At 44.7% G+C, this 12,118-nt stretch overlaps 1 protein-coding gene across 15 annotated transcripts in view; it reads right to left on the bottom strand.

Moving 5' to 3' along the window:
* Positions 1 to 10,947, bottom strand: part of plekha6 (pleckstrin homology domain containing, family A member 6) — a 338,544-nt gene extending 327,597 nt beyond the window's left edge. For 8 of the 15 annotated variants that reach the window (XM_073030660.1, XM_073030659.1, XM_073030669.1 and 5 more), the window contains exons 1-3: positions 10,778 to 10,947; positions 10,585 to 10,661; positions 10,409 to 10,466 (exon numbers count right to left, since the gene is read on the bottom strand). In XM_073030660.1, coding sequence (XP_072886761.1) covers positions 10,409 to 10,466; positions 10,585 to 10,661; positions 10,778 to 10,842 — 200 coding nt within the window. In that variant the 5' untranslated portion in view covers positions 10,843 to 10,947. The remainder of the gene's footprint in view (positions 1 to 10,408; positions 10,467 to 10,584; positions 10,662 to 10,777) is intronic. The other 7 variants (XM_073030664.1, XM_073030663.1, XM_073030666.1 and 4 more) reach the window with 1 other exon arrangement.
* Positions 10,948 to 12,118: the final 1,171 nt, after the last annotated feature.

Genomic DNA, 12,118 nt, shown 5'->3' with positions numbered 1-12,118 from the left:
ATACTGTTCAATGTTCTATGTTCTAAACGCAGGGTTCCCATATCAGTCCTGGAGAGCTGCCAACCTCACTGCACTTACCTGAACAGTTCCTTATCTTATCACAATTTGCTCCAATTCCTCGGAATTTAAAAAATCTGTCTGCAGATATATCAGAAGAATCAGATGCAAGAGTGGATTACGCAGCTCTTGATGTTTCATATTTCTCATGACATTCGAGGCCATTTCTGCCATCGAGTCTTTATAAGCCCTCAATCCTACCGCTCACATCCTTTCACTTTCTCCCTGCCCTCTCCCACACGTCCGTCAACGCCACCCACCGGCCCGCACTAGGAGTTATTTACAATATCAACCCGCTCCTCATCAGGGTACGGGGAGTGACTGGAGTGCCCAGCCGCCGGGAGAAGACAGCTGCGCCGAGGGTCAGAATCGAACTCGGGCCAGAGGAGGCGTGAGGCAGCATCACTGACCACTGTGAACACGATGCTGCCCGCAACTAGCACCCAGCTGACCACCGACCCTGCTCCGCTGTTCACCATTAAATTTAAACACTCTTCCGTCGAAGCGCTCTTCGATAAAGTTCCCCAGCTGCTGAACACGAGAAGTGACCATCCATCATCGACATCGCCCCGCTGCAGGGCTTGATTATGAGCAGCTCAACCAGCGCATTCCATCAGTGTAACTCAGCGACCTGACCAGACACAGACAGAGAAGATAACCGGGGGGGGGGGGGGTGCCTACGGAGCCTGGAGTCTTGACATCCAAAGAATTTTCAGTTGGTTGCACCCCCACCCCTAACCAAACAAAAATCAAGTCATCAAAATGTAATGAGAAACATTTATAATTTAAATCCGCTCTGTAAAACATACACAGCGTTTACAGTCACTCATACATCTTTTTATCCTCCCCAATGTCCCAAAGAAATATCACTCTGATATGTTCAAGATCTTACCTATTGCTACTCCAACAGAGGGCATTAGCCCAAGCACGTACATACCAGTGACGCATGGTAGCATAATGGTCAGCACAATGCTTTGCAGGACAGGCAACCAGGATTCAATTCCACCCCCCACCCCCCCCCCCAGCTGCCTGTAAGGAGTTTGTACGTTCTCTCTGTGACTGCACGAGTTTCCTCCAGGTGGCCCGGATTCCTCCCACAGTCCAAGGACCATATAACAATTACAGCATGGGAACAGGCCATCTTGGCCCTTCTAGTCTGTGCCAAACGCTTACTCGCACCTAGTCCCACCGACCTGCACTCAGCCCACAACCCTCCATTCCTTTCCTGTCCATATACCTATCCAATTTTACTTTAAATGACAAAATTGAACCTTCCTCTGCCACTGCTACCGGAAGCTCGTTCCACACAGCTACCACTCTCTGAGTAAAGAAATTCCCCCTCATGTTACCCTTAAACTTTTGCCCCCTAACTCTCAACTCATATCCTCTTGTTTGAATCTCCCCTACTCTCAATGGAAAAAGCCTATCCACGTCAACTCTATCTATCCCCCTCATAATTTTAAATACTTTTATCAAGTCCCCCCTCAACCTTCTACGCTCCAAAGAATAAAGACCTAACTTGTTCAACCTTTTTCCGTAACTTAGGTGCTGAAACCCAGGTAACATTCTAGTAAATCTCCTCTGTACTCTCTCTAATTTGTTGACATCTTTCCTATAATTCAGTGACCAGAACTGAACACAATACTCCAAATTTGACCTCACCAATGCCTTGTACAATTTGAACATTACATCCCAATTCCTATACTCAATGCTCTGATTTATAAAGGCCAGCATACCAAAAGCTTTCTTCACCACCCTATCCACATGAGATTCCACCTTCAGGGAACTATGCACCATTATTCCTAGATCACTCTGTTCTACTGCATTCTTCAATGCCCTACCATTTACCATGTATGTCCTATTTTGGTTAGTCCTACCAAAATGTAGCACCTCAGAATTATCAGCATTAAACTCATCTGCCATCGTTCAGCCCACTCTTCTAACTGGCCTAAATCTCTCTGCAAACTTAGAAAACCTACTTCATTATCCACAACGCCATCTATCTTAGTATCATCTGCATACATACTAATCCAATTTACCACCCCATCATCAAGAACGTACCAGGATGTACTGGTGGGTAGGTTAACGGTAAATTGTCCCGTGATTAGGCTAGGAATATATCAGGGGTTGCTGGGCAGAGTGGCTCTAAGGGCCAGAAGGGCCTATTCTGCGCTGTATCTCAATAAATAATTTTTCCTTTAACCACCAATTTATCGGCATTTGATTCAAAGCACGAAAGTAAAATATGCCTCAAACTCACCAGCATTGCCGCCAATGAGCAACAGATGTTTTCACAGGGAGAGAGAGGGGAAGTGACTGATTAATCACGTTTTCTGTCAGGGAAGGAGAAGAAGTGATTGGTTGATCATGTTTTCAGTCGGAGAGGGAGAGGTAGGGATTGGTTAATCATGTTTTCAGTCAGGGAAGGAGAAGTAATTTAGGAGATCTAGGCCCCATATGGAGCCAGTGATCATTAATGGAGAACGTGTGGAGCAGGTTAAGACCTACAAGTATCTGGGAGTACAGTTAGATGAGAAGCTAGACTGGACTGCCAACACAGATGCCTTGTGCAGGAAGGCACAGAGTCGAATGTACTTCCTAAGAAGGTTGGCGTCATTCAATGTCTGTAGTGAGATGCTGAAGATGTTCTATAGGTCAGTTGTGGAGAGCGCCCTCTTCTTTGTGGTGGCGTGTTGGGGAGGAAGCATTAAGAAGAGGGACGCCTCACGTCTTAATAAGCTGGTAAGGAAGGCGGGCTCTGTCGTGGGCAAAGTACTGGAGAGTTTAACATCGGTAGCTGAGCGAAGGGCGCTGAGTAGGCTACGGTCAATTATGGATAACTCTGAACATCCTCTACATAGCACCATCCAGAGACAGAGAAGCAGTTTCAGTGACAGGTTACTATCGATGCAATGCTCCTCAGACAGGATGAAGAGGTCAATACTCCCCAATGCCATTAGGCTTTACAATTCTACCGCCAGGACTTAAGAACTTTTTAAAAGCTATTATTAATGCTTTTTGAGACGGTGATTTAGATGCATATCATATTTTTTTACTGAGTTAAGTATTGTATGTAATTAGTTTTGCTACAACAAGTGTATGGGACATTGGAAAAAAAGTTGAATTTCCCCATGGGGATGAATAAAGTATCTATCTATCTATCTAAGTATTGATTGGTTGATCATGTTTACAGTTGGAGAGGGAGAGGTAGGATTGGTTGATCATGTTTTCAGTCAGGGAAGGAGAAGTATTGATTGGTTGATCATGTTTACAGTTGGAGAGGGAGAGGTAGGATTGGTTGATCATGTTTTCAGTCAGGGAAGGGGGAATTAGTTAAATGAAGGAGAAATGCTAAATGTTGCCAAAAATATTATTAGGGAGTGAGAGAGAGCCTATGGTATGTTGTATACCCGGAGGACTGCAAGTCTGTGTCTTGGCTGTTGCCTTGCTCACACTTGAGTGCTCGGTGGCGGGAGCCGATGCTTTTTTGCTGGTGGGGGAGGGGGGTTTCGCTGCTTGCTGCCACTTACTACAGGAGGGAGGGGAGCCGGGGGGGGGGGACTTTGGGGTTCTAACATTTAACTGTCATTCATTCTTTGGGGGCACTCCTCTGTTTTTGTGGACGTTTGTGAAGAAAAAGCATTTCAGGATGTATATTGTATACATTTCTCTGACATTAAATGTACCTTCGAAATATTGGAAACGCCGGCCGTGCTGCGCTGAAGAATTTAACAGCAGCACAGAAGTGACGAACAGGCCGCCCTCTTCCGGTGCATTAGTTCACAGGTGGTTTGCACTGGACAAATTCAGGACATCTTGCTTATGGGTCGCCTTTGGGAAACGCAGGAAAGTATATAGCCCAGGATATTGCGTGAACAGAATGGGCCTTACACGAGTAAAGGCCACACACCCCTGTGTTTCTGACAGACAGGGTGGGGTGTGAAGTCAGCTTGGTAGACAGACGGGAACATGAGGCAGGAGCATTTGGGTTGGATATGGGTCACAGGTTGGGGTATAGTGGATATTGAGAATGTGCATTTCCAGAGCTTGCAGTGAGAGGTCAGTGCACAAACCACGGCCTGGAACATTACTTATTTTCTCCTGCCACTTAAAGATTAGCTCTGTTGGTCACAAGCACACTGGACCAAAACAGCCCACAGATGTCCTCTGGGGTCACCTGCAGGGGTCGCCACACCAACACGGCATGTCTACAACTTACTAACCCTAACCCATACATCTTTGTAATGTGGGAGGAAATCACATGGTCACAGGGAAAACATATAAATTCCTTACAGACAGTGGTGGAATTGAACCTGCATCTCTGGCACTATAAAGCTTTACGCTACTGTCTGTCCCACTTCAAAATGCACTGAAAGAGAGCAAGCCGTTCTCACTTCTTACATTCCTCACCACATCACAGTCGGCAGTTCTGACACCTTTGAGAATATTTAAATTTTTTCCTTCAGTTATCTAGTTTCCCCTCCTTGACTGAAAACATGATTCACCAATCCCTACCTCACATTCTCTGACTGAAAACACGATCCACCAATCACTACCTATCCCTCGCTGACTGAAAACACGATCCACCAATCACTACCTCTCCCTCTCTGACTGAAAACATGATCCACCAATCACAACCTCTTCCACAACAAACCAGTGTTTCATACAACACACACAAAATGCTGGAGGAATTCAGCAGGCCAGGCAGCATCTACGGAAGAGAGCAAGCAGTCGACGTTTTGGGTCGAGATCCTTCATCAGGACAGGAGAAAAAAAGATGAGGAGTCAGAGTAAGAAGGTGGGGGAGGGTTGGAAGAAATACAAGATGGTAGGTGATAGGTGAAACTGGGAGAGGGAGAGGTGAAGTAAAGAGCTGGGAAGTTGATTGGTGAAAGAGATAAAGGGCTGGAGAAGGGGAAACTGATAAGAGAGGACAGAAAACCATGAAAGAATGCCAAGGTGGAGGAGCCCCAGAGGGAGGCGATGGGCAGGTAAGGAGATAAGGTGAGAGGGGAACTGGGAATGGGAAATGGTGAAGTCCTCTGCTATCAGATTCCTCCCCCGCCATCTCTTTATCTCCTTCACCAATTGACTTCCCAGCTCTTTACTTCACTCCTCCCCCTCTCCCAATTTCACCTATCACCTACCACTTTGTATTTCTTCCTCCCCTCCCCCCCACCTTCTCACTCTGACTTCTCATCTTTCCTTCCCCCAGTCCTGACGAAGGGTCTCGGCCCAAAATGTCAACAATTTACTCTTTTCCATAGATGTTATGCTGCCTGGCCTGCTGAGCGCCTCTAGCATTTTGTGGAGTGTTACTTGGATTTCCAGCATCTGCAGATTTTCTCCTGGGTATTTCATACAGGCAGTTCCACCCGTTCCGAGCCCTCCCCCACACTACTGAAGTGGCTTAAGCACCACAGATGCACCAGCATACCGTGTGTGGTGGTTTAACCATGTATTATCTCCAGTAAAGTATAGCAGTCTAAACATCTTGAAAAGCAGAGGAAGGTTGGCACATGTGTAAGGTCACAGGGATGGGGTGAGGTAAAGCACTTCAATGCCAAGTGTTAGACACAATACATTCGCTCTCCTTCTGGAATGGTGTGATACAACCCAGTCACGTACATGGACAATAATTCCTTTCTTCCACCAATGCGCAAAATTTCAGATAAGCAGAGAGCATTCCCAGCAATACCCTCTATCCTACGTTCCCAAAAATGCCACTACCTGGGATCCCAAATCACTGGGGATCAAACTCAGAATCAGGTTTAACATCATTGGTTATACCGTAGTAGTCAGCCGTCGATCCCGGGGGATCATGGGTTTGTGGCTCTGGTGGTCTGTGTCCTCTCCAGGGTGCAAGCCTGGGTGGGAAGATTTGAAGAACCGGCTGTTGCCCACACAGCGGGCGGGCTCCCCCTCCCCACGTCACTGATGTAGCCCAAGGGAAGGGCAAGCGCTGATACAGCTCGGCACCAGTGTCATCGCAGAGGTCACCAGAGTGAAGTTGTAAACAACATCAAACTGCCTTAGGGACCCCGGCTCCGGATTTCTACCTCGGGTTTACTCCCGAAGTATTTCCCATGGGTGGGTATTGCCGCAAGGCAGCTGAGGTTTAAAATCAGAGTTTTCCTTCTCCACATATATTAACTAAAATAATTAAATATATTATGTGGAGATTTGTGGCATATATGATATATATGTACAATACCTGAAATATGTCTTATGGAAATGTTCGTTTGATGATGAACTTAAATAAAAAATAAATTACAAAAAAAATTAAATAAGTTGTGCAAAAATAAAGAAAAATAGTGAGTTAGTGTACATGGGTTCATTGTCTATTCCGAAATCTGATGGTGATGGGGAAGAAGCTGTTGTTAAAACGTTAAGCCTTAATATATCAGGAAATCTCCCAAACCGACACATGAAAATCCACATGCCATTGTCCCAATCTTCGCACCAATGACCAAGACCTTCTGCCCAACCTACATCCATCAGTTCTGCATAGCCATGTTAACGAGAGAGGTCGGACTAGTCAGACTAGTTCAAACTGACAGGAAGGGGACAGAAACACAGATAACCATGTGTTACAACAGAGGCGTGCAGAAGAGCACTTGTGAATGTACAGCTCGTTGAACTTTGAAGTGGATGGGCTACAGTGCCCACTGAGTATAATTCTTTTCAAACACATATAGGAAAATTGAAAGTTAAATAAAATAATGAATTCCTAAAAAAAAACTTAATGCATTCTATTTAGCAGGATGGGTTGAAGAATTTGTTGAGGTTCTCTCATTTGCACGACAAACTTGGAAAATGTTTAACATGTTTCTTAAAGTTTTAAGGGGAAAAAAAATCTGAATTATACAAATTTCTGTCCCTGGTTCATGTATTCTAGTGTTGCATTCTATAAATAGTTTTAAAGTTGCACAATCTCTCCATGTGGCAAATCTCAGGAAGTTAATGAGCCAGAGCCAGACATTACAACACAAGGATTAGTGCACAGGCGGAGATAAATCGATATGCAGTCCACTGTTCAAAAGAAACATAACCCATTAAAGCTACTGATTTTGGTGTTCTAAGCAAATCCAACGCGTTCCCATTGTGTTAGCAGCAAACCCTGCAAAACCATCTAAACTGGAAACATTCTTGATAATATCATTTGAAGCTTGGCTCCGTCTAGTCTCCACAACCTGTGGTTAAAACGTCATGGGATATACAATAGCAAAAGAAGCATGAGGGAGAACCAGACTAAAGCACATGAAGTACATTCTGCCCCTCGGACCTGTTCCAGCATCACGATTGTTTGCAGCTGATTGGCAATCAACATATTCCGGTTCCACACACTTACGATGATACCCACTGCTTCAATGAATTTTAAGGATGGGAAAAAGGGATGTCGACACCAAACTTTGAGGAAGGATGATTCCCGTCTTGAGGATTGTCTTCCTCCAACCAGAATGCTCCACCACAGAAAGGATGCAACCACATCAACAATCTTGATATGAAAGAAGAAAATCAACTCCCCTCCACCCCAGCTTGTGCGCTCAAGGAGGACTACAAGCCTGTCCTTACTCCCCTTTGTCCCTAACTAAAGACCCCAGGGTCAATTTAAGTTAAATAGAGACACATGGAATTTGATGTCGACGATACTTGCCAAACTTGGCAATCAGCTTACAGGTTTTTCGTCACCAGGCAAGGTGACATCCTCTGTACGCAGTTGTTGGTGCTTCTCTCTGGGAGTGCTCATATTTATATAGGCCCTCCTGTTCGCTTGCCTGGGTCCTGATTGGCTATCCCTTCAGGTGACCTTTGAATTCTATTGGCTCGGATTTCTTTGGCTCTTAAGGGGTTCACAGATGGTGTCTATTTCGATATATTCTGTTAATTCCATAAACAAATGTTTCGAAATAGATGCCGAGCTACCAATATTCACCACCATCCTAAACAAGTGGAATTCAATGATTGTAGGTTTACTGAACTCCAAAACCAAGCCTGGTCTGTCTCAGACATTGGCATGGACAATCAGAAATAGGCACAACCGCAGTTCAAAGGAATTCTACTCATTGCAAGTATTTAACCAACCTGACACAACTCAAAGCATTGAAATTGGTGTTTGTTTTTAAACAATTAGGTGCGCTTTCCTCTGTAAGGAGATGTATTCCCATCTGCAGTGAGAGTTCTGTCAAATACAGTGGATTCTTGTTAATTAGCTAATCGGTTAATCAGGGCAGCCACTCGTTTGGGACAACTCTTAAAAATCTAATCTAGAAAATAGTTTGGATTCCCTCTGTTTATTTGTGACACTAGATAGATAGATAGATAGATAGATAGATAGATACTTTATTCATCCCCATGGGGAAATTCAACTTTTTTTTTCCAATGTCCCATACACTTGTTGTAGCAAAACTAATTACATACAATACTTAACTCAGTAAAAAAAATATGATATGCATCTAAATCACTATCTCAAAAAGCATTAATAATAGCTTTTTAAAAGTTCTTAAGTCCTGGCGGTTGAATTGTAAAGCCTAATGGCATTGGGGAGTATTGACCTCTTCATCCTGTCTGAGGAGCATTGCATCGATAGTAACCTGTCGCTGAAACTGCTTCTCTGTCTCTGGATGGTGCTATGTAGAGGATGTTCAGAGTTATCCATAATTGACCGTAGCCTACTAAGCGCCCTTCGCTCAGCTACCGATGTTAAACTCTCCAGTACTTTGCCCACGACAGAGCCCGCCTTCCTTACCAGCTTATTAAGACGTGAGGCGTCCCTCTTCTTAATGCTTCCTCCCCAACACGCCACCACAAAGAAGAGGGCGCTCTCCACAACTGACCTATAGAACATCTTCAGCATCTCACTACAGACATTGAATGACGCCAACCTTCTAAGGAAGTACTATGCCGCTTAATTGAGACAGGAGACTGTTGCTGAACAGCTTCTAACTAGCGTTAGTCACAAACACTTGTGTGGCCGTTGGACACTACACTGTGCTTAGAGGGAACAGTTTTTAAATCGCATCAGTTACGTGTTCGTATGTTCAAAAAGCAGTGGTTTTTGTCACCAATAGGGGGAGCGAGAAATAAGCAGTAAGACCATTCAGAATTATTTTGCTCACTGCGTTTTCAAGGGTTTAGGCTTGGAGATGCCTGGAACGGCCAGGAGCGGAAACGAAATGATTTCACTAGTTCAACAAGTTAGGTACTACAAAGAATTTGAAATTATCGAAGATCATCTTGACTGTTACAATGAAAGTGAAAGTTTGGAGGATTTAATCATGATTGTATTGTTTGATGGATCACATGGTGTCCATTATCTACACTTAGTGTCGGCGCTGATTTTGTTCATTGACAATCAGTCAACAGGACACATACACTGAATAAATTTCATCAATAACTATTAGGAACTAATTCACAACTTTATGGTATTTGTTAGTATTCTAATTGGTTCTGTATTTTATTTAAATACATAATTTGATACGCAGTTAAACAATAGTTTGTATTTTTTATAGATTTTTATCCATTTCCATGAAACTTCAGCTAATCGGGACAGCTGTCTGTTACCTAATACTACACTGCATGACGTACAAGCATGATTTGGAAAATGACTGGAGGAAGGTATATTGGAGGAAGAGCGTCAAGGGTAGGCTTTATTTTTACGCAGTGTTGTAAGTGCCTGGGACGCAAGGCCAAGGGTGGTGGCGGAGGCAGATACGTCAGGGGTATTTAAGGAACTCTTAGACACATGGATGAAAGAAAAATGGAGGGCCATGTGGAGAGAAGGAAGGGTTAGGTCGATTTTGGAGTAGGTTACAAGGTTGGCACAACATTGTGGGCTGAAGGGCCTGTACTGTGCTGTATGATCCTGTCTTCTATGACTTGCCCCCATTCAGTGTGAGTGTGAGATATATGTAGACAGATATAATTTGGTTACAAGGATCAGTACTTCACTACAAGACACTGGAGAGCAGGTATATAAACCGCAGTCTCACTCCTGGGATGGTGAGTGAACAGTACTCAACGCCCTATCGCATAAATCCTGGGCACAGGTCTCAAGCATCAACAGACAAGCGAAGCAGAGCATCAACCATTAATAGTCGGCGGCAATTCCCCTCCACCTTTCCATTCCCAGTCCTGACCCTTCCTGGAAAATTTCCCGAGTGTGAATATCAGAATTGGGTTCAAATGATAAGGCAGCTCAAACCCAAATAGCTAATCATTAACAGAAGCCGAAATATTAGAAGACAAAATCTTGCCAAAGAGAGACACTGAGATCAAAAGTATTCTTGCACAGGAGAAAAAAACTGTATGACCCGGGCGAGTCAGGGTTAAATTAAGTCTTTTTACTCACTTAATGAAATAGGTGGCGCCTTCAAAGGTGAATCCTTGTTCCCACCCACGAGGAAGTCCTGGGGTTCATTAGAAATATTAAAAAATACAAAACACTGTACTTAAAAGTCGCGATGAACAATAACAACTTTAAAAAAAAGTTATCAGCGCGTCAACACCTTGCTGCCATTGCTTTACCTGGGCGGCGCCGGTGTCCGGTCCGAAGCGGTTGTCCCGTTTCGGGATGAAGCCAGCTGGTGGAATGGGTCAAATCGCTACAAAACCAAGAGAAGATTCAATGAATGAATGTGTGTTTGGAAGTTGTGAATTAACTGGTACTTTTCCTGTTGCGACTTCAAAGGAGGTAGCTACACAGTAACAAATACTCAACTCTATGGAAAACAGGCGACCGTCCCGAGTTACGCCGTAATTCCAGGGCTGGGGTAGTTCCTCCATTTGGCCCCGGTGCTCTGAGATTCTGCGGAAACTGTGAGGTGAGAGAGGTGGGCGGCTCTCCTCCTCTTCTTCCCTCGCTGGATCTTGCTTCCTAGTGTGAAAGGATAGGCGAGTATTCAGGATCAACGCCCACTGTAGGCGCTGTTCCCGAGGTTGGAACCCTGCCTCCCTCAGCTCCCTGCAGTGACCAGGCGCGGGGAGGGGAGGGTCTGTGACAGGAGGGCTGGTGTTTCAGATGGGTTTGGGGGAAATTAGGTGGTGCTGTAAGGAGATGGGTGATGAGAGGGATTTGGATGGTATTGGGAGGGGTAGTGGAGTTGAATGGCGTGGGGAAATTGCAGGAAGGAACTTGGATAGGAACGTCACGGAGCATTGCAGCACAGAAGCAAGATCTTCGGCCCATCTAGTCCGTGCCGACCTGGTTTTCTGCCTGGTACCATCTACCCACCCCTGGATCAGACCACTCTCCAAACTTCTCGATTGTTACAATTGAACCCGCATCCACCATTTCTGCTCGCTCCACACTCTGAGTGAAGAAGTTTCCCCTCAGATTCCCCTTAAATACTTAACATTTCATCCTAAACCTATGACCTCTAGTTTTAATCACACCCAACCTCCGGGGAAAAATATTAACGTGGTCATATTTTTTCTTATCCCCCAGTTTCATCCATATAGCCTCAGTATGCCCTCTCTGGGCACTGCCATGATACAATTAATGCCACTCTTTCTCTGTAAACATCTATCAAGTTTAAAACAATGGAATCCCAGAACACTGAGTTGCCAATCCTTCCCTTTCCACAGCTAAATCTGACTACTGGCTACATCATAATTCCACATGCTTATCGCTCTCTGCATTCATCTGCCTAACCTACAATACTCCTTGCATTGAAATAAGACCCTATAGGAGCAGAATGAGGCCATTTGGCCCATCGAGTCTACTCTGCCATTTCATCATGGCTAATCCATTTTCCCTCTCAGCCCCAATATCCTGCCTTCTCCCCACATCCTTTCATGCCCTGACTAATCAAGAATCTGTCAACCTCTGCCTTAAATGCACAACACAAATATACATTACTCAGCCTCTCACTTTCCACCTTTGTATGTAGATTTAACGTCTACTTTCCCCAGAGGCGCTCCAACTGTGGACCTGTCACTCTGGTTCCCACCCTGTAACTCTAGTTTAAAACCCTGGGACAGAACAAGCAAACATTCCTGCGAGGGTATTGGTGTCCCTCCAGTTCAGGTACAAACTGCCCCATTTACCTGTGATCTCTTC

Source organism: Hemitrygon akajei, chromosome 27 (assembly GCF_048418815.1).
Source record: "Hemitrygon akajei chromosome 27, sHemAka1.3, whole genome shotgun sequence".
In the NCBI taxonomy this organism is placed as follows: Eukaryota; Metazoa; Chordata; class Chondrichthyes; order Myliobatiformes; family Dasyatidae; genus Hemitrygon; species Hemitrygon akajei.
The sequence above is the reverse complement of the archived record's forward strand: the minus strand, read 5'-3'. Positions and strand labels throughout refer to the sequence as shown.